Source organism: Vulpes vulpes, chromosome 3, assembly GCF_048418805.1.
Source record: "Vulpes vulpes isolate BD-2025 chromosome 3, VulVul3, whole genome shotgun sequence".
In the NCBI taxonomy this organism is placed as follows: Eukaryota; Metazoa; Chordata; class Mammalia; order Carnivora; family Canidae; genus Vulpes; species Vulpes vulpes.
In genome coordinates this window covers 14,712,804-14,738,969 of record NC_132782.1, presented here as the reverse complement: position 1 = coordinate 14,738,969, position 26,166 = coordinate 14,712,804, and the positions used below count along the sequence as shown (strand labels likewise).

The window sequence follows — 26,166 nt, the reverse complement described above, 5'->3', positions numbered from 1 at the left end:
TTCCTTGCGGGAGTGGTGGGCGGGGGTGGGCAGTTACATCATACCATTACAGCACATTGTTGACTGGCTTTGAGATGACTGTTGCATAATATGCCTCAGTATTTCTATAATGTGGCTCTGAATTCCATGCTTGTTTTTTTGGAACCACAGCAGAACCCTGCAACCTTCCCTATATCGTTTCATCTTATTAGCCCATGGTTAGAATTCAGATTTTAAACCCAGATTCTATCTTCTTAGGTATTCCCCTGGTGGGTTAATAAATTTGCCTCTGTGTCTTCATCTAAATCAGTGATAACAAGTGCTCCTCTCAGGGACAGAACTCAGATCAGATTCAATTCTACTTTGGAAGTGAAAGAGTGGCCAGTGTGGGGAGGGAGCCCACACAAGACTGGAGTACTTGGAGAGTTTCCTGACCAGATACTTATGTTTATCTCATTCAGAATGAGTACTGGAGTTTGTAAAGTATGGAGATAACTGCTTGTATTTTGCTCATGTTAAGAAAAGCCCTGTTTTTAGAAAGATGTTAGCAGCTAGGGGTGGAGAGTGTGTAGAAAAATGAGAAGAGCCTGCAGACCCTCACCAATCATTTCTCTCAAGGGCTTAAGAACATAGAGAAGGAGCCTAGGGATCACTGGCCAGGAGGTTTGTCTTATGCTTTCAGCACTCAGAAATTTAGTATCCTAATTTCACTTAGGATGGCTGTGGAGTTCCAGATAGACTTTAAGAAAGCATTTTAAGTTTTAAAATCTACTAACTTTGCTTTTCTTCTTTTATTTTTTTCTTGGGAGCTCATATTTTAGGGACTTAGGGAGAATTTAGGAATTATAGATTATTAGAGTTGAATGAATCTTGGCTATTAGGCTCCTCATTTGTGAAATGAGACAGTAAAAGTACATGTTGTGTAAAAGTTGTAAGGACTACATTAGAAAATACATGGACAGTACTGTGAGTGAATGCTGGCTCATTTTAAAGGTTCAGTGAACATGAACTGTTATTATCATGATGGTTACAGAACTGATGGCCCTTTCTCCCTTCTCTTTTCTCCACTGACAGATTTTGGCTCAAAAATAATAAAGAACATTCTATTAACTAGAGCTGATCAACAAGGTAATCAGGATGTGGTAATCTTATCATTTTTCAGTGGTATTGGGGCAGAAATTTGTCATACTGAGAATGTTGTTAGTGGAAACATCTCTTGAAACATACTAGGCTCCATGTCCTCTTCCAATCAAGTTGGAATGTTTGGCTACCTACAGTATTATCTTGCATCGCAGTGTGTTAGCACTGGAAGGCCCTGACCCCAGTCCAGCTAAGATCCCCTCCTTCCTCTCATTAGTATTTCCAGGGCTAGCAATAGCCATGGTGACTGGGACAGTCCACCCCAATACCTCCCTATGGCACTTTCAGCTTTAGGTCTCTGCATTGACAAAAATACAACTATAGGGAAACAGTATTTGTGAGATTCTGGTCCTCTGTCCTTTTTCCTTTTTTTGATCCTAAAAGCTTAAAGAATCAAAGAGTTGGTCTTGGGTCAAGACAGATGGTCTAAGGCCTTTATTGAAATTAGCAAAAGCTGATAACATATAAATTCTTGAAACAACTAACAATATGAACAATAAATAAATAAAATCAATAACAACAAAAAAGAAAACAAAGAAGGAAAGAAAGAAAATCTAGGAATTTAGGTAGAAAACTTCAAGGACCTGAAAAATGGTGTATAAATGCTTTTGTCATTTTTATCATGAGAAAATTTTTAAATTAGAATAGAGGGGAAAAAAAGAGTCTATATATATGCTCAAAATAGGCATCATTCTTATGCATAATATTATTGCCTTGGCAAGATTCATGTTAGATTAATTTAGTAACGTTATTTTTACAGGCCCATATAAAGGTTTAGAAAAGCAGTCTTTAAGATAGTTTCCATATAGTGGAGCACAGTAGTTCTGTGTGTGAGCTCTCGCATTAGATGGCCCAGGTTTGAACCCTGTCCCATACTTATTAACAGTATAAGTTTGGACACATTGCCCACCTCTCTAGTGGCTTCATTTCTCCATCTCTAAAGAAACGTATCTAATATCCAAAATATATAAGGAACTTCTTCACCTCAATAACCAAAAACAAATAACCTGATTAAAAAATGGGCAAAGGCCTTGAATAGATGTTTCTTCAAAGAAGATATCCAAATAGGCCACAGGTAAACAAAAAGATTCTCCACATCACTCATGACCAATGATCAAATAATGCAAGTCAAAATTACAGTGAGATATCAACTTATACTCATTAGGATGACTATTACCAAGAAAGGAAAAAGTAAGCATTGGTGAGGATGTGGAGAAATTGAGACTCTTGTGTATTGTTGGAAGGAAAACAAAATGGAGCAGCTGCCACAGACAACAGCATGGTGGGTCCTCAAAAAGCTAAAAAAAGAAATATATGATCAAACAATCTCACTTCTGGGTCTTTATCCAAAAGAATTAAAATCAGGATCTGAAAGAGGTATTTGTACTCCCACATTCATTGCAGCACTATTCACAATAGCCCAGATGTGGAAACAATCTAAATGTCTACGAACAGATAAATCAACAAAGGTGGTATACACCTACAATGGAATATGTTTTAGCACTAAAAAGTAGGTAATCCTTCCATATGTGACAACATGGATGAACGTGGAGGACATTATGCTAGATGAAGTAGGCCAGTCATAGGACAAATGCTGCATGATTCCTTCTACGTGAGGTATAGACAATAGTCAAAGTCATAAAAGCAAAGAGTAGGATGGTGGTTTCCAGGGACTGGGGGCAGGGGAAATGGGGAGTTGCTGTTCAACCAGTACAAAATTTCATTTATGCAAAATGATTAAGTTCTAGGGATCTACTGTACAACATTGTGCCTATACTTTATAATACTGTATTGTACACTTCATTTAACAGAGTGGATCCCATATGAAGTATTCTTACCACATTAAAAATAAATAAACAATAGTTACAACCACAAAATATACCTGAGATATGGTAAGGGTTAGATTAAATCATTTGTGCGATGTCCAAATGCATAGAGAACCTGATGTGCACTAAGTATTAAATAACCATTGATACTATTTTCTTATTATACCTGTGAGATTGCTTGGGTTACTAATCCATATCTCAGGCTCCACCACTCATTGGGTGGCTTCATACTCAAGTTCCAGCTGCCATATCTAAGAGGAAAAAACAGACCCAGATGGCTGAAAGCAATTGTACCAGCCCCACCACCTCCACCCAGCGTGGGACTAAATGGTCTTTCCTAGGGCTTATGCTACGTATCTAGAGTGGAACCCTTTCCATGTCCAGTTTCTCAAAAGAAACTGAAATGGAACTGTTCAGGGCTGTTGCTCATTGTAGAATGTGACAGATTGCTATGTTACCTTGCCTGACCTATTTCAGGCCAGAGTGATGTTTATTTCTAGGGACTAATCAGGCAAGAGCTGTAATCTGATTCTTTCTCAGGCAGGTGCAGTGTGCAAAGAGAGCTTGGAGATTTGGCTAAACTAGAATCTGCACTAGAGCCCTGGTTATTTTAGTGCCTCATATATATAGTAGGATGGAAATTGTTCATATTTTCTTTTTGAAAATGAGTCACAGAGTTGAGGAAGAATGTCAGTATTATGAATATCAACAGAATTGTCTTATTTTTTAACAGCCAAAAATTCACGAAACTGTTGACCAGCATTGTCCTTATAAACTGTGGCTTAGATTAGATTGTTACAAATAATTTCTAGATATTAAAAGCCTTTCCATTTGAGACTGTTTAGTCATTTCCTCAATACTGATGGGACTCTGATCTCTCATATTCCTGAAACTTATTGAGATTTTAATAGAGAGGAAAGCCAAAATTGGTCATTTTTCTTAGAAGTTCCTGGCAATTTTCCTTATTGAATATTAGCAGGGTTGCCCAAGGAAGTTATGGAGTTCCTGGAAAGATTTTATTTTATTTCATTACATTTCACCTCATTTCATTTCATTTTTTAGAGGAGGAAAGGGGCAGAGAGAGAATCTTAAGCAGGCTCCATGCCCAGAACATAGTCTGACCTCATAACCCTGAGATCATGACCTGAGCTGAAATCAAGAGTCAGATGCTTAACCAACTGAGCCACCCAGGTGCCCCTGGAGAGATTTTAAACTGAAGTGGTTTTCTTTAGTCTGGATGGCTTGCGTACATAGTGCCTATAGGTGGAGAAGTGGATGAAATGGTTCCTGATGCTCCCTGTTCTGTGACCACTGAGCCCAGAAAGACTCGACATGGACAGAGGTTCGTTCACAGTGTCACTGGACCATTGATCATGAGAAGTCACCATGGCAACTAGTTTCTGAAGGGAAGCTTACAGAAGAACCAGAAGTAGGGAGCCCTTGTGGAAGTAGTCAAAGGTTTAAGGAAGCTACAGGATTCTAATCGAACTGCTTTTTTGATAGCACAATTAATGGGATTGGCAAACCCTATCTTAAGTGATAGATTACCCCCTAGTTGGAAAGGCTCATAGAGGCTAATTTCTGAATTCACTCAATTAATATTTTTGAATAGTGGTCTGTGTGCCAGCAATGTGCTAGGTAAGGGAATAGAAAGATAAGCAAAGCATCATGGTTCCTGAATTCATGGAACTTAAAGTCTGGTTGGGGAGACCTATATTAACTAACTAACCACACAAATATGTGATTAAAGACTATGATAAGTGCCCTGTACAAGACAGAAACAGAAACCTGGGTGGGATACAAAGACTGGTCAGAATTTGGAACTGTATAGGTTTCCCTTAGGAAGCGGCTGAGATCTACAGGATGAGGAAACTAGATAAGCAGGTAAGATGGAAACGTTCTAGGCAAGAGCATGGGCAAGGGCTCTGAGGGGGCTAACCTCAGAATAACCTAAAATGAGGCTGATGAGGAGTGCTGGGGCAACATCATTTATGTTATGCGTTCTGGTCCTTAGCCAAAATGCAATGGGACACATTGAAGGGTTTAAGAAAGCAGCGGTGGGGAGAAGAGTAGAATAATCAGATCTGGATTTTGAACAATTCTGACTGCAGTGAGGAGAAATCATTGAAGGTATACAAGGGTAAATATGCTATCCTTGAGCTAAGAGATGATGAAAGCCTTAACAGATGATTGCACTGGAGATAAAAATGAGTAGACTTGTGGTATCTCCTTAGGGGATCAAATTGATAGTAGTTGGTGTTTGCCTGGGAAAGGGTAGGGGGGTGAGGAGATGGAAACTCTAGATTTGAATACCTTGTGGATGTCCAGATAGAGCTACAGAGGACATAGTGGGATTTTTAGATCAGATCAGAGGAAAAGTCTGAAAGGTTCTCCTGGTGCCTCCAAACGAAGTGAGGAAAGATCTCATAACCGAGAGGTGGTAGAAAGACAACATCTCAATTTATCTTGGCCATAGTTTCCTGGAGAAGTTCTTCTAAGGCATCCTGAGTAGTAACCTCCGCCTTTGGATTATACCAAGTTCTATGAAGGAAGGGACCATGTCATTCCTTACTGTAGGCTAGGACTTGCAGAATGCCCAGTAGATATGCCCAAATAGTATAGATAAAAATATGATATGTTCCCAAGAGCACAGAGAATATCAGAAGTGACAGCAAGATGGCGAGAAGTCTAGGCAGCCGTGCTCCAGACTCATGGTGCAGTGACCTTCTGATGTCCCTTCCTTCCTCTCTCCTTCCCTCTCTTCCAGGTCTTGTGCTTCTGTTGAGACAATACCTTTATATTCTGCTGTCTTCTCATTTAGTTAAAAAAGCTTTAAATATTGCTTCGGTGAATATACTTGGTTTTATTTTGAGATGGTACCATATTTGGGAGCATTCGTTAAGGTAGAATACTTTTGGATGGAGTGAAACAGGAATTTGCCAATTGTAGTTACTTGGAGAAATGAGCAAAGAATGGAGGTTTAGGTAAAATAAAGGAAAAAACACCTTTAGGAAGACCCAAGAACACAACTGGAATGGTTTGAAGTTCAGCAAAGCAGGTTCCTGAAGATTTTAAAAGCCTTGGCAGCCGCAGATGTCAAGAAGATCAGGGAACACCAGGCCAGACATTTTTAAAACAGCGAAACATTTTTTAAAACATCCAGGATCTGGGAGTTCAGGGTGTGAAGGAAGAGGCCCAGCAAACAACCCTGATGAACTTCAGCAACAAGGACAAGCTGTGCAAGGGGTCCCTACCCCACAGGTGGTTAATTGCAACAAGAAGAAATTAGAGATCTAAGGTGAGCCGTCTCTGGAGCTAGGGCCAAAATGGAGAGGACTTCATGGGTAGGAAGTGACAAGAGTTTAGATAACTTTACCTGAGAATTCTGATTCTTGCTGTTATTTTCTTCATTTTCATGTAATAAAGATGAGTGTATTTTCCCCTAAAATAATAACATTATGTCCAGGTGGACTGACACCATTGGAAATTTGTTTTTTCAAAGTCATTAATATGCTGTAAATGTGAAAGGTGGAAATTATCTCACAAACAGATGTTTCCAGAAAGGTGAATAAAAATGAATAGAATTACTGATATCTTCAAATAGGTATTGTTTTATGAAGCAGATATTAAGTATTTTCTTCACAATAAGCATGTGTGTGTGTGTGTGTGTGTGTGTGTGTGTACACTCTGTCATTTTCCTGGCTCTTTCATTCTATATTATTTAGCAACAAATACTGAATTTTGGCTCTTCGGGCCTTTTCACACAAATCTTCAACCAACCTAAGTGAGTGATACTGGGTGCTGGCATCTGGGAAGCATCCGTTTAGAGAACTTATTTTTGGAGGAGATGAGCCAGGGTCAGTCCAATTTAGGACCATGGATGTGAGCAAGGAGCAGACCTGCTGTCACAGTAACTGTAGGTCAAAGAGAGTCTTAATTTAGCTCTATATCTTCATGGGGCTTCAGAGACACATCAAATGGAAGATCTCCAACCATCTTGGGTGTAAGTTGTTTCAGATATTCTGGGTCTTGTTGTATTTACAATCTCCATAGTCAATATAAATACCCCACCTTTTTCTTCCTTAGAATGACTGGTTACTCTGCTGTTACCAGCTTTCCAAAGACAGCTGTGTAGGCCTCAGTGTTCACAGTGACTTTGAATAGACTGTTCACCCTCTAGAACAGGCAGGCTTGTCTTGGAATCCCACTCCATCCACTTCCATACTGGTTTCTTCTTTTCAGTCCTCTGTCCTTCTGCTCTTTTCCTACCTTCCTACTTGCGATCCTACCTACTGTTTCTCTGCTCCCCTTAATTTGTACCTGTCACATAATGCTTCCTCACCCTTCCTTCTCCTGACCTACCACAGCTTGCAAAACTGAGTTCCAGTCCTTCAAAGTCTTCTTTTCAGCAAAGTGACACATCCAATCCACATGAAAGTGTTCTAGTTATCTCTGAACATTTTGATATGGGACAAATAATTAACATTCTGGAGTTCAAGGGGTGGGGGCTAGAAACATGCGGCTGGTGGTGGTAGAGATCATTTTGGATGGGTAAGGCTTTCAATTTCCCTTACATTGTACTAAGCAGGCAAAGTCTAAATATTGGGCAGGTGCCATCCTGGCCCTTCTACGTGATAGGTCATCACCGCTTTTCTTTTCAAAGAAGGCTTAAAAAGGGACTCTGGGACATTCCTGGTGTTGATGGGACCCCTTCATTGATCAAAAGAAGCATGATTTAAACAAGTCCAGGTCGGATTAGGTAAGGAATGAGACCAAAAAGGAGATGTGTCTTTGAAAGCAGCCAATCTCATAGCCCGGGGGCAGGCATTTGTTGTCAGCTGCGTCAGACGGCTTTGGGATTAGCCAGCTCTACCTTCTGTTTCAACAATAGAAAGTCTTGCAAAACTGCTGGCATGTGAGACAGAGGAATCCAGAAGGTCTTGGCATCTCTTCCAGCAGCATAACGGGTCTTAGGGAAGAGACTTGTGAGAGCGTGGTCCATGCACTCCACCACCAGGGAGAGGTCCACGTTCACAAAGGAAGTAGTGTCTTTCAGTTTGTCTAGACCTGCAGAAGGAGACAAAAAATACATTTACTCTTTGGAAGAAGGGGAAAAGGAGTGTGTGAAGCCAGGGTGTAAAGGGGCGAATACGCATGTGGAAATTTATTTTGAATTTGCCATTATAAATGGAGGCCCCTTGTGGTGGGTTTCTATCTATTTCTCCCAAAAGGATGCAGCAGTGCTTTCGTTAGACCACTGGCTCTCGAACTTGAGTGGGCAGCAGAATCTCCTAGAGGGCTTTTAAAGCCCAATTGCTGGATCCCACTACCAGCTTCTGACCCAGGAGGTGTGAAGTGGCACCCAATAATTTGCATTTCTATCAAGTTTCCAGTTGATACTGACCGGTGCTGTTCCCAGGACCAAACTTTGAGAAGCACTACTTTAAAGCAATGAGGGAAAGATACTTTATTAAGTCTATGAGGCCCCTGAGCCCAGGAAGTTATGGGTTTGATTTCAAATTTATTTTAAGGATTACTAGATTTATAGGAAATGTGGATTGCATGTGTGCTTGTGCATGTGTGTGCATGCGTGCACTCACGTACCATGTGCCTCTTATTCAGTGAATAAAGAGGGAATCATCCCCCAAAGTCTTGACTCAGAAAGTTAAACATATCTGTGTTATCAGGCAGATGAAATGCTTGAGTAATGAGCTAGGATGGCTTTAAAGAGGCAGGTATTTTATCAGAAGATTGATAATGGCTTGGAGCATTCCTCTTGTGCTCTTAAAACATACCTGGGTTGTGTCTTCTCAAGAGAAAATCTATGATTTCAAATCTCCCTTTCAACTTCAGGCCCCAGTAGCCACAAGTTGCTCAAAGAACCTAATTGTGATTACCTAATAAATCTTAGTGACTATTTTAAACTCTTACAACCATAGCCTGGGAAATGACAGGTGAACTTAAATAAGTGGTCTGCTTTGGAACTGAGTCTGGCTGATGTCCAAATTGGAAAACTAATAAAAACAACTAGAGCAAAATTGGGCTCAAAGACTTTTGGTACTTCTGAGAGAGGACACCTGAGCCAGCAGCCAAGTCAAAAATAATTTTGAGATGCAGGTTGATGACATATTCATGGGCATTTAGAAAGTATCAATATCAATTATCAAACAGAGAAAGCTCTTTTAAACGAGGGATTTTGTTTCTGAACCTACTAAGAATCTTCAAAGTCAGTAATGAGTAAGAAACAGAGTATTTAATGGCAGTGATTCTCAGCATCTAGTGACATAGCACTGGGAGGTTTGTCAATGTTCTCATTGATGTATGTGTATCTGTGTGCGTGTGTGTGTGTGTGTGTGTGTGTGTGTGTAATGGGGTTGGATGGCTGAGGGAGTCTGTCATTCTAAAAACCTCCCTGGGTGGACCTGACTTGGATTTTGGCTCCACCTCAAAAACTCCCAGCTTTGAACTTTGCCACAGTTGGCTGTCTTACAAATCCCGCTGATGAAGAGGAGTTTTGAGGTTAGAATGACACCAAGTTAGGTGGGGCCCTGTTTGGCTTAAAGCAGGAGCTCAGTAAGTGTTTGAGGAATGTTGACTAAGCTTTTCACAGGACCAGGAAATTGAGGTGGAGGTGGAGCCCTGGTACAGGAAGTTCCACCAGCTTCTTAATGCCTTGCTCACCTTATAGTGCTGGACCCGAGAATAAAAGGCAAAGTCAGGCTGTCTGGGTTCAAATCTAGCTCCTCCACTTACTAATCGCAACACTGGGCAAGTTATTTCTCTGTGCCTCTGTTTCTATAAAACTCAGGTCATATCTACTTCTTAGGGTTTATCTGGGCATTTTAAATGAGACAGTCTATGTAAAGCACTTAGAACGGTGACAAGTACATAGTAAGTGTTCACTGTATGTTAGTCATACTCTATCTATTATTTCTCCATCCCTGACTCAATCTGACTTATGTTACTTCTCCTTCCGTCTCCACCCCTCATGCATTCCTGTTCTGGAGACCTTCCACCCAAATAATTCCTTCCTGTCCTTAAGGGCTTACTCAAAGGCCACTTGACCAGCAATGCTTTCAACCAGTTCTGAATTCCTTGGGCAATTAGAGACTGTACTATCTAGCACCCTATCTGGGCTGTTGGGTTCTGTCTAAGAAGTACAGGATCAGTTTGCTGGCATGCTGCACATCTCATTGCTTTACAATCTCACTTGGTTACTCTTTCTTGTCCACTAGACTGTAAGCTTGTTAAGGGTCAGAGTCCTTATATTTTGTAACCTCCATAAATCCTTGAACAATGTTTAGTGAGTGGTTGGTGTTTACCAAAAAAGAGGAGGCTTGTGTAGAGGTGAAGACTGTGAACTCTAATCTGGGCATGACCAGGAGGAGGTATATAGCTTTGGGTAGAACATTTACTTTTCTAAGCCTCTGCTCACTACTCCTATGGTTCTTTTAAGAAGGAAATAGTAGAATTCATAAGGTGTTTAGTATAGAATTTGTCATTTGGTAAATGCTCAGTAAATGTTTATAAACACTTGAAGTAAGAGATGGCACTGGAATTAATAAGGATCTCTGATCCATATCTAAAATTCCTATTGGTATATTATTATAAGAACCTTATTTCTTTAATTTTTAAAAAGATTTTATTTACTTATTTGAGAAAGAGAGAGAGAGAGAGAGAGAACATGAGCAGTAGGAGGGGCAAAGGGAGAAGAAACAGCAGACTCTGTGCTCAGCACAGAACCTGATGTGAAGCTTGATCCCAGGACCCTGAGATCATGACCTGAGCCAAAGGCAGACTTAACCAATAGAGCCACCCAGGTGCCCCTATTTTTTTGTTTATATTTGAGTCTCCAGGTTGCCTATGACAATAAATGCCAGAGGAACCCTGCGTCCTTCCAGAGACTTACTTTTTTCAATGTAACTTTCTCCATACTGTTGTTTGATATCAGGAGACAGGTGCTTCCAAATGGCAAGTTTTTTCTCAGTGGCTTTTATTGGATCTGATAATCCTGTCTTGAATAATCCTGGTTCGATACATGAAACGTGCACACCAAAAGCTTTCATGTCCCGCCTGTGAAAAGAATGTTTGATGATGTTTAATCCAAGTTTGTTTGGAGAATGTTTGCTATTTGGGTGATTATTTTCTTATGACTTTTTTTCATGCGATCACAGAATTGGGTGGGTTGGAAAGGAATATCTTGCTCTACACTTTCAGTTTGCAGTGAGGAGGTTGACATTCAGGGTGTGAAGGCTGCTTTAGTGGCAGAATGGGAAAAGGACAGACCCACTTCTAGTCTAGCGCTCCCCACTAAGCCATACTCTCTCATTAAATTGACAAGTAGTTGGGTTAAGGACAGATTTCCTCTCAGTAGGCAATGTACATTATGGGGAAATGGAGTAATGATTGGCCTGGATGGACAAGTTTACCTCCATCTTAGGAATGTGAGGAGATTGCGGCACAAATGAGGATAGGCTGAAAGACACAGTGTGACAATCTCTGATGTGGCTAACCTGCTCCCTATGCTGCTCAGCAAGCTCTTTCATCATGTGGCCTCAGAAAACCAAAGGTTTACTGATTTATTGGGCAGTAAAGTTTTAGGGGAACCATGATGCCCCCCCCCTTTAAAAGCAAAATGAAGAATTGCAAACAATTATATAAATAATTATTTCCTATATTTAATGTATATTTCCACCTAGAATATATAAGGAAGTAACTACTCACTTTATATAAACCTTTGTCATAAGATTTTTAAAGAACTCTACCAATGAACTTAAAATGTGATTTATCTTAGGTTCTGCCTTTAGCAACATACCTATTATTTAGTTTGCAGTGTATCTTACTGAAAATGCAAATTAGCTTGGTGTCGAAAGATTTTGAAAAGTACGTTGCTTGCATTAAAATTTTTTATTTCTTTATTTTTATTTTTTTAAAAGATTTTATTTATTTATTCATGAGAGACACAGAGACACAGGCAGAAGGAGAAGCAATCTCCATGTGGGGAGCCTGACGTGGGACTCGATCCTGGGTCTCCAGGATCACACCTCAGGCTGAAGGTGGCACTAAACGGCTGAGCCACCCAGGCTGCCCACATTAAAATTTTTTAAAGCTATTTTCCAACTTAATTTACTTTACTCACCTATCTTCTGAGTTTCTTTCGGTTTTTGGGAAATTTTGTCTCCTTATCCACTCAAGAAATAACATATAGTCTAGGGACAAATGGCTTTAAGTCACCCAACTAAGCTTACCAGGTAAGTCAAACCATATGAAACCAGTATGCTTGTTGGGCAAATAACTTTAAATAACCCCAGCCCTCTCCCAGTTGGACCACTCCTATGTATAGAAAGTCTGGAGCCACCACTGGACTGCGGCCTGCAGGCACAGTACCATTTCCAATACCAGTTCCATGATTTAGAAGAAAACCACCACCACAACAACCGCATATTTTACTGAGTAATTTCAGGCATGGTATATTTAGCTGCATGGCAAACACGCAAGCCCTTCAGTTAATTCCCTTTTTAAAAGTGGTAATTAGTCTCTAAGAAGGTGGGAAGAAATCCTGTTGCTTTTCATCTCCCTCTCTCCTCCCATGATGTGGCGCTGTATCCAGCACACATGTGGGAAGTAGTTGGCAGAATGGGGTAGCTTCTAGCTGGAGGGCAGTCCCAGGAAACAAGAGAGAATCGGAAAGATCAGAGAGAGAGGTGCTCAGGAAAGTGATGCCATAGCATTGTTTATGCACTGCACGCATGCATGTGTGGATCTGACTTAAAGAAGCAAGCTCTGGGACAGCCCTGTTCCACATCCCCAACTGGCCACTGTGTGATACATCTGCAGAACAAATCTGAATAGCACCATAAAGTCTTTAAAAATCAAGCAAACCTTGAAATATCAAAGTAAACAGAATGACAGTTAGCAGTCATGACCTAAACACAACCTCACCAATTGTTTGCTAAAACAAAAATATTGGGGTGCCTGGGTGGCTCAGTCAGGGAAGCATCTGCCTTCAGCTCAGGCCATGATTTCAGGGTCCTGGGATCAAGCCCCACATCAGGCTGCTGGCTCAGCCACTCCCTCGACCCCTCCCCCCAGCTCATGTGTGCTCTCTTTCTCTCTCTCAAATAAATAAATAAAATATTTTTTAAAAATAAAATAAAACAAAAATATCAATCTTATCCATAAGACTTAAATGAGACCCATAATCTCATATCATTCTAAATATTCAGCATAAAAAATAACTGGAAAATCTCAATTCACATGGGAAAAGACAGTGGCCGATGTTCATGCCAATGGATACAGATGTCGTAATTATCAAAGTCTTTAAGGCAGCTATTATAAAAATGCTTCAAATACAAAGGAAAATACTTTTGAAGTGAGTGGAAACTTAGAAAGTTAGAACGCTTCCCAGAAAAAGAAAAGACAAAGAACCTAATGAAAATTTTACACTTGAAAAATACGATAACCAAAATAAAATATTTCTTGGTTGGATTCAATAGCACAGTGGTGATGGAGGAAAGTTAGTGAGTTTGAAGGTAGATCATTGGAAATTTTCCAATCTGCATAACAGAGAGAAAAATGAGAAAGTGAACAGAACCTTAGGAATCTGTGGGACAAAACTGAAGGTCTAACATTTGTGTAATAGAGCCTCCGAAGAAGAGAAAGAATAGATTGCAGAAAAAAATGAAGAAATAACAGCTCATCAAAAGACATAAACCTATAGATTCAGGAAGCCCAAAAAACCCCAAATGTTATAAACCCAGAGAAATTCATGCTTGGGGGCATTGAGTTAGGGCCTTTGTTTGCTAAATAGGTCCTTTGTTTTGAGCTCTAGAGTTCTTTGATAACACACAGCAGAAAGTCAGTGCTTTTTTGTGGTCAGTGCTTTTTTTTTTTTTTTTTTTGTGGTCAGTGCTTTTTTGTGGGAGCAAAATTTTCATCTATGATTAGTAAATTTCTATTCTGATTTTTTTTGGAAATGGAAGCATCAGAGAAAAACTATTTTTTGCCCTTGGGGTGGGGGTGGGGATGGGAAAGTTATCCATTTAGCTGTAGTGTCTGAAATATATAGAAATTTGGGTCTGGAACTTGGAACAAAAGGGGGAAAAATGCAGCATAGCTGAGTCATTATTTTGTGATAATTACATTTACTTTACCAGATAATTTTCTACTGATGGTTTAAATAAGATGGTATTATTGTGTCTGCAAGCAACAGTTATACCAATGGAGAGATCTACCCTAATTTAGTCTCTCTATATGATTCCCTGACTATTTAACAAACTGACCTGTTGAATATAAATTCACCATCTCTGTCAGCATCATGCATTAATGCAAAAAGTGAAAAAAGACTTAAATAGACTTAAGTTCAAATCTCAATTGTACCACTTAACAGCTGGGTGACACTGGGCAAGTTACTTAATCTCTTTCTTTCAGTGGTTTTGTCTACAAATTGGGAATAATTTGGGGCACCTGGGTGACTCAGTGGTTGAGCATCTGCCTTTGGCTCAGGTTGTGATCCTGAGCTCCTGGGATCGAGTCCTGCTCCTGGGATCAAGTCCTGGGATCGAGTCCAGCATTCTCCCTCTGCCTATGTCTCTGCCTCTCTCTGTGTCTCTCATGAATAAATAAACAAAATCTTAAAAAAAAATCAAGTTGGGAATAATTTTGAGCAATAAATAGTGTCTAGTACATAATAAATATTCAGTAAGCATTAGCAGCTATTATTTCCTAACATGTCAATATTTGATTTACCTTAAGCTGTCATTGAAGCCTTCTACTGCGTATTTTGAGGGAGTATAGCCCCCTCCACTAATTGCAAGCCGACCTCCAATGCTGGAGACATTGATAATCCTTCCTCGAGCTTTTTTGACCAAGGGAAGCAAATTTAGTGTTACATTGATGAGTCCAAACAAGTTCACTTCAATAGGTTCTCTGTAGTCCTCCACTGTCAGCCAGTCGGTGGGAGCCAGCACACCGAGAACACCTGCATTGTTGATCAGACCCCAGAGACCTAGAATAGAGAGGAAAGAAAGGAAGCATGATAGAAGATGACACTTATATGAGCATCTTTGATGGAAGTACAGCCCCTGCTTTACACAACTGTGCCATTTCCTCCTTCTAACCACATTCTTGCTTTGAAATGCTTTATAGTTTTGGGAAGTAACTACTCTCAGAGAGGGTAGGAGGCTAAATTGAAATAGTTGAAGCTCTGTTACTGGAAGCCAATCTCACAGAAACTCTATTTCTGGTTCTGAATGTAAAATACTGACATTGTCTGAATGAGTCTTTTGCTTTTTCATCTTAGATGCAGAGTAAATTGGTCTATTTTTCCCACTGCTAGATCACAAAACCAGAGATTATTTATTTACAAAAGGCAATATCAATCGACTTCACATCTGTTTTTGGTGAAAAAAAAAATCTAGTCATCAACTATTTTATTTTATGATGGAAAACATTTAATATTGTTAACGTTTGGACTTCAAGCATTAACAATTGTCTGGAGCATTATTAAACTATTGCTTTTGAGCAATGGAGTCTCAACTGTATGATGAAGATGTGATAGAGAAAAATCACATACATTTGTTTATTTCTTTTTTGGATTCTGACATCTTCATTAATGAGAATATTTCAAACTTCATTCAAGCCAAGAAAAGTCCTCTAGTTTGGAATGATGCCATCTTAGCAGAAGCTGATGCAGAATGAGGTCCAGTGGCTTACTAGTCTGCCACTAGACTACTGCTAGTCTATTAAGACACCTTTACTCAGATTTTCAGGCTATTTTCGATTTTTTTCCATAGAAAATGTAAGAGTTATGGAATCATTTTATAGTGAGAAGTGGGTTCCAGGTGGCAATTTGGGGATTGTTTCCATGATCTCCTGAAGCTTTTAGTCCCAAGTTCCTTTGCTGTGAATTTGGTTAAACCAGAATTTCATGAGAGAAGAGCAGGAAAAGTCAAAACCTCCAACTCAGTTCTAAATTTGCCTACTGGGACGTATGACTGAGGATAACTTGGGCTGTGTCTCTTGTGCAAACCGGGAGCTTGCAACTTGAAACTATTGAGGGCTCTATCCTAAGATTTTTCCAATATTCTTCAGTACCATAGCTGGTATTTTGGAGACATTTTCTTGAAAGGCCATTTAAAATCCAAACACATTTTATTTAGCTATAGCTACTTCACAACACCCCCTCCATTCTTCCCACCCCCATATCACTCACCTTTTTCCCCAACTTGATTTTTCACCCACTGGGCAGTCCTCTTGACATTCTCTGGGTCAGTTACATCCAGAAGCACAGTATGAAGCCTTTCGGAGGTTTCCGCTTTTAAAGCTGTTGATTCTGATTCAGTCAGACAGGCAGCTATTACATGAAATCCTTTTTTATCAAAAGTTCTGGCTGCTAAATTTCCAAAGCCCGTGTCACACCCAGTAATGAAAATGTACTTATCAGTGATGTCTGCAATCTTTAGTTGTCTTTTATAATTCCATAGAAAACCACAAAGGATTAGGAGGGCTAACACCCAAAAGAACATTTTTTTTTTCCTGTATATGATAGGGACTCTTCTTTCTTGAACAATAAAAGAAGACAGTGACCTGAGTGTTCAAAATTAGAAAGAAAATTCAAATTAGAACCATTAAGGCACTATAGCCCAATATTGATGAACTACAGATATTTTAATGCATTTGAGTGAATTAATAGTTTTAAAAAATTACTATTATTTGGTTGGAAAAATGGCCATTTAAGTGCTAAACCATTCCTCTAAAGTAACGCAAAAACTAACCAAGTGATAGAGAAAGTAAACAGAAGAGAGGGTCCCATGACAAAGCTGACACTAGTAATTGGGTTGACGTGACAGTAATCTCATGTATGAATTCACCCATCTAAAACATGGGCTGTCATGGTAAAATCTTATCTCTTGCTACTTCATGAAATTCAAGGGTAGAATTAGGAAAATCTATTAGAAAATGTTCAATTCTAATTGATTGATTAGATCCTTAATTATTTTTACACCATCAAGCAAAGTAGTTGTCCTATGAAAATATTTCCAAGTGGCTTCCATTTTCTTATTTTCAATGGGCTATTATCATTCTTCAACCCAACTCTGAGACCATCAGAACTTTATTCAGAGAATATGCAAGTGCACAGTCACCAGAGAGTTCATGGAGAGAAGGGGAGATGAATGGGTAGAGACTGACGGATGATGCCTGAAGGCGCAGCATCCCAGAGAAAATCAAGAAGCCTCAGATTCTGTTCTCTTTGGATACTAGCTTTCTGTGAGAAAAAGAATCACAAGACCTAGGACTAAGAAAAGCAAATTCTTTCTGGAAAATCATGAGACTTTGACTGTAAGTATAGCAGAATGACTTGGCAAACTAATTTTTCAAGGCTAGAAGCAGGCTAGAACTTGAAATCAAACAGATGGAGGGCTTCCTTTTCCTTTCCTTAGGAGACTGCCACTTGTATTTTCCCTCAGCATTTATTATCTTTTTATCTTTTTCTAAATTAAAAAAATGTATAATTTCAGGTAGCCTTACTGTATCAATTTAGAAATATCACACTTGTTTTTGGATTAAAAGTAAGTGTTAGGATGGTTGAGTCTCTGCCTACAGCTCAGGGCATGATCCCAGGGTTCTGGGATTGAGTCCTGCATCAGGCTCCCCCGGGGAGCCTGTTTCTCCCTCTGCCTATGTCTCTGCCTCTCTCTCTCTGTGTCTCTCATGAATAAATAAATAAAATCTTTAAAAAAATTATTCATTTTTTTCTGCTTATAGAAGTAACTTATGCTTATGGTAAAAAAAAGTTGACAAATACAGAAAAAATTAAAGAACAAATTAATGATTATCATGTTTGACTCTTAATATTTTTGGTACATTTTCTTCCAGTTTTTTTCCTTTTTATGTAAATATTTCTTTCCCTAATAAGGAATATAAACATACACACAGATTGAATTATACACACACACTCATGTACACTCATGTGTACTGCTTTATAAGGAATAGATTATTTCAGATAAAAAAACAACTCAATGTAATATATCTTCTTCACTTCTCAAGGAAATTTTGGGCTTTCATCTTTCTTCCTGGCACAAGATCTATAACTAAAGAAAGAAGAACTGTCCATTGATAAAATTAAGTCAGACTTAAATATTCAAATATGGTTTGAGCAAACTGGTTGATTCTTTTGATATAGCTGTGCCTACTTCCAAAGCAGTCAAGTTTTAGACAATCGTGGCTTAATAATTTGGTATTGTTTACCAAATATTTCCTGTGTAGGAATTATTGATTTGTGGCAAATTAATGTCCATGTAGTAGAATTTTCCCTTTTCAAATATATAAATACATTTAAAAATGTATACTTTTGAGGTGAAGTGTTGGTATAACTACCTCTTGTGAAATTTCATGTTTAGACATTTTTAAGGAAATTTCATATTTATAAATTCAATTAGTGTAGTGTTTTGTTTAGATATGGCCTCAATAAATTGAATAATTGAGTAATTAAGTGTTGAATATTTTTTCTGAATGAATTCTATAGCTTTCACTGCGATTAAAATCTCATGGAGGGACACCTGAGTGGTTCAGTGGTTGAGCGTCTGCCTTTGGCTCAGGGCGTAATCCCGGAGTCCTGGAATCGAGTCCCATGTCCGGCTTCCTGCATGGAGACTGCTTCTCCCTCTGCCTATGTCTCTGCCTCTCTCTCTGTGTCTCTCATGAATAAATAAATAAAATCTTTAAAAAAAATCTCATGGAATTTTCTGAAAACGGTAAATGTTCGTGGGGCTTAATGTTTCTGAGATCAGAGAGTAGAAACTTTCTATGTCATCATATTTTGTTGGGGGCAAGCATAAGAGGAGTTATAGTAAAAGAGCAGTTTATTTGTGAAGCATTCTACACTGCACTTTTACATATAGATCTCATTTGATTTTCTTCACAGCCTTTTGAGTTAGAGAGGGCATATTATTTGCCTCATTTTATAGAAGAATTAATATGCCAACTAATAAATGGTAAAAGAAATGATGGAATTAGAAAATCACCTTTTGGCAACTATAATAGTAGCGATTATATCAGGCAAGAACAATCAATGTATGCTAAAACTAGTAGGTGAAATCCTGATAAGAAACTAATTAGGGATGCCTGGGGGGCTCAGTGGGTTGAGTGTCTGCCTTTGGTTTGGGGTGTGATCCTGGAGTCCCAGAATCAAGTCCCATATTGGGCTCCTACAGGGAGCCTGCTTCTCCCTCTGCCTATGTCTCTGCCTCTTTCTCTGTGTCTCTCATGAATAAATAAATAAAATCTTAAAAAAACCCCCATAATTATAGAATCTCAAAAAAATCTCCCCATGAGATACATACTAATTAAAAAGAGAGCAATAATAATTTCACAGTGGAGAAGCCTGAGAGATACCACCTTAATCAAGTGATACAAATTAATACCACTAGTTGTGGGACAAACCAACATCATGTGCCTCCTGGTATGGTACACTGGGAAGGACACAGCAGCACTTTTGTGCATAAATGGAAGTTAAGCCTGCATAGAGACAAATCTTCCAATTTCACACAATACATGGCCTATACTCTTTAAAAATGTCAAAGTCATGAAGGAAAAGAAAGATTGAAGACTGCTCCAGATAAATGGAGACTAAAGAGATGTGACAACTCAATGCAATATGTAATAGTGGACCAGGAAACTATTTTTTTCTTTGGCTAGAAACAATATTATTTGGTCAACTTGTGAAGCTTGAGTAAGATCTGTTGATCTGATAAATAATATTGGATTCTCAATAAATACTAATTTCTCAATTTTATTTTATTTTATTTTTTTAAATTTTTATTTATTTATGATAGTCACAGAGAGAGAGAGAGAGGCAGAGACACAGGCAGAGGGAGAAGCAGGCTCCATGCACCGGGAGCCCGACGTGGGACTCGATCCCGGGTCTCCAGGATCGCGCCCTGGGCCAAAGGCAGGCGCCAAACCGCTGCGCCACCCAGGGATCCCTAATTTCTCAATTTTATAATTTACCATGACTATTTAGAAAGTGTCCCACTTTTTAGGAAATACACACTGAAATATTTAAAGATTAAGTGCACTATGTCTTCAGCTTATTCTCAAAGTTAAGAAAATAATAATAATATTTATATAAATTAATTAGCATATTAAGAAAGCAACCTAAGTGTCCATTGATAGATGAATGGATAAGGAAGATGTGATTGCCAAACCACGAACAGGTGGTTGCCTGGGCAGTGATGGTGGTGGGGGAATGGACAAAATAGGTGAAGGGGATTAAGAAGTACAAATTTCCAGTTATGAAATAAATAAATCTCAGGGATAAAAAGTAGAACATAGGAAATATAGTCAATAATAATGTATGTATGGTGATAGATGATGAGCATTTTGTGATATATATATCATACACCTGAAACTAACATCATATCGTATACCAACAACACTTCAATTAAAAATAAAACAGCAGCAACAAAACCCCCACATACATATGGATGTAAAGAGAGAATGACAATGCAAGGGTGGTGAAATGTTAATATTTAAAGATTCCAGGTTGTACTATTCTTTTAACTTTCCCATAGTTTGAAATCATTTCAAAATAAAAGCATAAAAATTTGGCAAGGGAAAATATAACATTTTTTTTTTTTCTAAGAAAAGGCTTCAGTAGACCCAAAGGGGTTTCATGCACAAAATAGGTCAGAACTCCAGCACTTCAGGATTTAGTGACCTTGGAATCCTACTCTTTGGTAAGTTCACCTTCATAGCCACTGGAGAAAAATAAAAATTCAAACCAAAGCAGACTCCCTCCTCCCTCCTCATGGCCTCCACGTCCCCCTTACTTCCTCCATCCCTAGAGACAGAGAAGAGCTTCTTAGTTGTTAAGGATGGGCTCCCATTAAAATGTGTTGTCTTTATTAGGTATCCCTCTGGGCTGAGACCTCTCAGATGCTGGTGTCCCAGCCCACAGCCTGAAACCAGGGGACTACCAGCTTTGAGCTAGAGTTTTGCATACCCTGTTCTTACCCCAAATATTACTGTCCAAAAAATACTGGTTCTTCAATTCCTAAGGTTCACCTTCCTCAAGGTCATTTGATCGAGTCAGTCACAAATCAACACATGCATACCTTTGACCTCTAATCGTATTTGAGCCAAGGTTCCATGTGTTGTCATGTTTCCTAGCAGCAGCCTTTGGTCAGAGTTACTGGGAAAGCGACCTGTACACAGAAGCTGATTGATGGCCGATTGGTTCATTGACCGCCCAGAGGTAAATGAATGACTGCAACTAGTATGGCTGCCTCAACCATATTCCACTAGCCTGGCCACCTCCACATGGCTCCTCGGTCCCGAAAATTCAGAGACTCAGGGGCACTGACCTTAGTTGCTTGGGCTGTTTGCTTATTTGCTTTGTCTTCCAGGTTATCTCATAACAAAGTGCTTAGCAAGGGGTACACATCACTTGGTTCAAGGCAAGAGCACTTCATCTACACCAGTCCTCTTAGGATCCAGTGGCTGTGAGCCTGTGGTGTTGTCAACGCTGAGGACAGAGTAAGGGAAAGCCGATCTGCATTCCCCACACCCCAGTGCATGAGGACTGGTGCGACTCTAAGTGTACGTCCTCTGAACTGCGCCTGGAGATTTTTCCTAAGCCACAACAAACACTAGTCACTTGGCTAGTAAAAATAAATGTGGGAAGTGAGGACTGAGGACACACACACACCAGCAGGGCAGGGGTTAAGAGCCCAGGTCTCAGAATCAGGCACGTAGAGGTCCAGTCCCAGCTCTTTGATCATCAGAGGTCTTTGGGCAAATTATTTACAATTTCTTAGCCTCCATTTTCCTATCTGGAAAATGGAAATAATAACTTCACCATTGGAGAGTACCTGGTAAAATAAAGTGACCAATGCCTACCGCATAGGAAGATCCTTATGGTGGGATCAGTCACACTCAGTTATGAGCATCCTGCTCATACTACAGCATGGGTTTCTCACCCTTGGTACTTTTTGCTATTTGGAGTAAAATAATTATTTGTTGTGGGGTCTGTCCTGTTTACTAAAGGATGTTTAGCAGCACCCCCCGGCCTCTACCCCCTCGATGCCAGGAACACCTCCTCCCCAATTGTGACAACAGGAAATGTCTCCAGACATTGCCAGATGTTCCCTGGGGGACAGAACTGCTCCCAGTTGAGAACCACTGGTCTAGAGCCTCCTTGTCTTGGGAGTCCAGAACTTTACAGTATCAGAAGTTCTTTTCTGAAAACTCAGTCATTGGTTCAAGAACTAAGGATAGAGCCACATTGATGAGAGTTCATTTATTTATTTTCTTATGGCCTTACCAGAAAAGTTTTGTTACTTAGAAATATTTCTCCTATCCTGCTACTGTAAGCATTAGTTTCTGTGATTTGAAAAAAGTGCCTCTTTGTCATCAGGAGGATAGGAGGCAGGGAACAAAGTCAAATTTAGAAATTACCAAGTTAGCACTCACAGCATTTGTGAGGCTTAAGTTCTGGCTAAGACTTTTCCATTAGGGCCACTACAGGTTCCTCTGGGGAAGCCCATCTACTGGGTTGCCAGTTGATTCTACAGAATTCAGAATACATCCCAGGAAAACCATGGTACTCGGGATTCCCAGATCACCAGGTCAGGAAGGGACAGTCGTAACTGCTATGGTTTATTGAGTGCTTGCTGTATTCTAAGCCCTCTACTAGGGTCTATAAATATTTCTTACATAAGCCTTACGGTAAAATTATCTTCATTTCATAGAGAAAGAAACAATTTCAGAAATACAAGTTAATTGGCTCAAGAGACAATTGTAGTGCTGCTTTGGGGACTGATACTCAGGCCACTTTAATTTGACTGTTCATCCTTTCATCCTCTGCTCCGCTGCCACCTTCGTTCCCACTCAGCTCTGGGAGTCTGGGCTATATGTACACTTCTCTACAACCACCACTACTTACATATACTTGGCATTAGGTAAATAAATGCTGTGAAGGAAAGAAGGAAGAGAAGGAGGAAAAAGTTTCAACTCTAAGCCCAGGGTTCCGGTGATAATTGGATTAGTCTTTGAACCCTCTGAATCATCAGACAAAAGGATAATAATAGCAATATAATATTCATACTTCCAATTTAGAGAACTTTAGGAATTTTTGAAACGTGCTCAAGGAATATTTATCTCATTTAATTGTCAAAATATTTCTGTGAGCTAAGTGGAGTAGGTATCACACAGAAAGTCATTAGCCAGAGAATGCCTAGAGCTAAAATTCTCATCTTTGAACTCCCAAAGGAGTAGGAGAAGAAAGAACTGCAAAGAAATTGATGCATTATCAGGTAATAGGAGGAATGAAAATACTTGATCAAAAGCCTTGATCATGTCACAAAGATTCAAAAGGAACCAAGAAAGGGGAACTAATTGCCTCTTTCATTTACTATGCAAAATGCTTAAGTGTAAACATGTGTTTGCAGCTGTAGGAAAATATTGCAACTCGATTACCATCCTTTCTCACTTCTGCTTTTTTTGAATTGTCTATACCTGGGTTTCTTTTCCTACTAAAAAATCAAAAATAAGATCCTTTGATTTCACTTCTCTTATTCATGTTCCCCTGCCCTTTAAAAGTGAATGACAGACTTAAAAACAAACAAAAAGAACTGAGAATAATGTCTCCAATGTCTCAATGTCATTGTGAGCTCTACTTTTCATAAGAAAAACGGAATTCTTTCTAAATTCCTTCCTCCACGCAACTTGATTTTATTTCCACGTAACTCTCTGAAGGGCTTTGTTCAAGGACAAAATACTAAAGGTAGGCAATCACACTGATTGATAGGAATTTGTAGAATTTGTATTTACTTTCAATTTGTTGCAATCTTGGCCCAAGTTGAATCAACAACTAAGTAGTTTCTTTAAAAAACAAAACAAAACAAAAAAACATCAAATAACATTTAGCAGTAGTTTTCTCAAATATTTTCCTTTTGAAGTTCTCTTGCACGACTTAATATCGATGGCATTCTCGACATGTATGTCCTTAGTATATTTAATATTGTTAACCTAGCTAAGTTACACAGAATTCTTTTTTATTTTGGCTTTTTCACTGAAGTAAGAAATTCTATTTGTTTGGTTTTTTTTTAACTCAAGTGAGCTTTCACAGATTTCTGCTGCACTTTTAAGAAAAATAGTTTGACCTAATGACACAAACTAATTCATATAATGAATAAATACATTTCTCTGAAAAATATGTTCAAGTTGGGCACCCGGAAATCTAAGGACATTTTTTTCAGTGGAGCCAAGAGATCCTATATGAAATATGCTTACATGAAACCACAAATGCTTCTTTGAGGGTCTGATGAAAATAATAGTAATAATAATAATGATGCTGCTAATGATATAATCGAGGTGGTATTCCTCATTATGGAAACAGTAAGTTCCATCACTTGATGGAATGAAGAAGCTCCTCCACCAGTTACATTTTCCTTGAACCCTGCCTCCTCCGGGAGGGAGGTGGCCTGTAATACCCAGAGTGTCCTTTGCATGGTGAGACCAGTGAGGCGTGGAGGAGTGCGTGCTTCCTTTGCAGACTCAATCATTCAGAAAATCTCCTAGAAGAGGTATGGCAGCCATGTCTAACATGGGGAAGACCTGATGGATTTGTCTCACCTCTGATTTTCTTTTGCCTTCTCTCAAAGCTTTGAAATTATAATTCACCATTATATCCACAATTATTAATTAATGAATTATTCCCTGTTCCCCCTAGCTTGATTACTTTGCCAATATGCTTCCTGGTAGTATTGGCAGGTTAAGAATTATTGTTAAAACCGTGATCTCTTTACTCAAGAGAGCATATATTGTATATGATTATAGCTGCTTGTCATTACAAGGCTTCAAAGAAAGCTTAGACGGGTGCTCAGCTAGGTCAGTTGGAAGAGCATGCAACTCTAGATCTTGGGGTCATGAATTCAAGCCCCACATTGGGTATAGAGATCACTTTAAAAAAAAAAACTTAAAAAAACAAAGAAAACTTGGAATCTGGGGACAACATTATGTATAGATGCAGAAAGTACGTTCAACATTTCAGTGTATTTCTTTCATACATGGTTACCTTTGAGCAGATGGGAAGGTCTGAGTTTTTAGTCTGTACCTTAAGAACATTTGTTATAAGGGTTTTAAGACCACTTCCTGCTTTCCTCATGAAACATATAACATTTTTTTTCTTGTATTTAAATATTAGGATTTGTTCTAAAAATTGGACACCCTTTTCAAATCTCAAAAACCCAAGTTGATTTTTAATTTAGATATATGTTTTATTTAAACTTTTTCCCCAACTGCTAAAAATCAACCCACTGAGGGAGCACACCATGCCACCATTTAAATCATAAAGCCTTTAACAAGGGCTGCCAGGGTTAAGTGGCAGGGAAGCCATTGAACTACCCATTGTATTTTGGGAATCAAAGTGAAAACAGACTTGGACTTGAAGGAAAGCCCAATGTCTTCCAGGTAAAATGCCAACACAGTGATCATAAAATGCAGAGTAAATATCTGAAACAGGCTTATTGCTGTCATTTTAGTATCCAGGAATCAAATGTGCATTGTGAGGAAGTACCCTGCTTCCTTCTGACCTAGAAGGTGTTTTTCTCACTCACTTTGCTGAGCACGCGTGCATTCGCCTAAAGTGATGTCTGGTAATACTAGCAAAGCAGGTAGACAAACAGATCCGACCTACAGCTAGTTGGTAGCAAATCTGTTGCTCCAGTAAGAAACTTTTTGGAACCCCTCCCCCATCCAGTTTCCAGTTAATTATAAGATTTGCAGATGGTGTCAAAGAGGCACAGAGACAATAAATAGATATAAATTTGATTATAACTCTAGGATGTCAAAGAACATTCAAAGAGACACCTGGGGGAGTTCCAGGCAAGGATCCAGGCAACACTGGGATCACTTTTATGAGAGGATGGACTCAGTGCCCATCACAGCCTTCAAACATTATTATTATTATTACTATTATTATTTTATAGCATGAAAAACAACTTGACTAATTCTCCAAAAGTGAGGAAAATCAAAGGGAGTTTGAAGACTGACATGAGAAACGGAAGGATAAATGATAGAATTCGGTCACTGGTTACCTTACTGAAGATGCACTGGAGTTGGAGAAGCTGTTGGGGACCTGAGGCCGAGGGCGGTCTGCCCGCTGTGCTGAGGAAGGAAGGATTGAGCCACCTGACCACACCGTCCTCTGGAGGTGGAG

At 39.2% G+C, this 26,166-nt stretch overlaps 1 protein-coding gene across 1 annotated transcript; it reads right to left on the bottom strand.

Moving 5' to 3' along the window:
- Positions 1 to 1,528: 1,528 nt before the first annotated feature.
- Positions 1,529 to 26,166, bottom strand: DHRS9 (dehydrogenase/reductase 9). The gene is made up of 5 exons (XM_025994261.2): positions 26,045 to 26,166; positions 16,159 to 16,532; positions 14,694 to 14,952; positions 10,855 to 11,018; positions 1,529 to 8,012 (listed from the first exon to the last, which is right to left on the bottom strand). Exons 2-5 carry the CDS (start codon positions 16,469 to 16,471, stop codon positions 7,789 to 7,791), a joined length of 960 nt encoding a protein of 319 aa, XP_025850046.1. The 5' UTR covers positions 16,472 to 16,532; positions 26,045 to 26,166; the 3' UTR covers positions 1,529 to 7,788.

Coding starts and splice junctions, on each gene's coding strand:
- DHRS9 (XM_025994261.2), bottom strand. CDS start 16,471: ATGTTCTTTTGGGTGTTAGCCCTCCTAATCCTTTGTGGTTTTCTATGG. Junction 14,953..16,158: donor AAATCAAGTTGGGGAAAAAG/GTGAGTGATATG, acceptor TCTCTATTCTAG/GTCTCTGGGGTCTGATCAAC. Junction 8,013..10,854: donor AGAAAGTTACATTGAAAAAA/GTAAGTCTCTGG, acceptor CTCCTTCTGCAG/GTCTAGACAAACTGAAAGAC.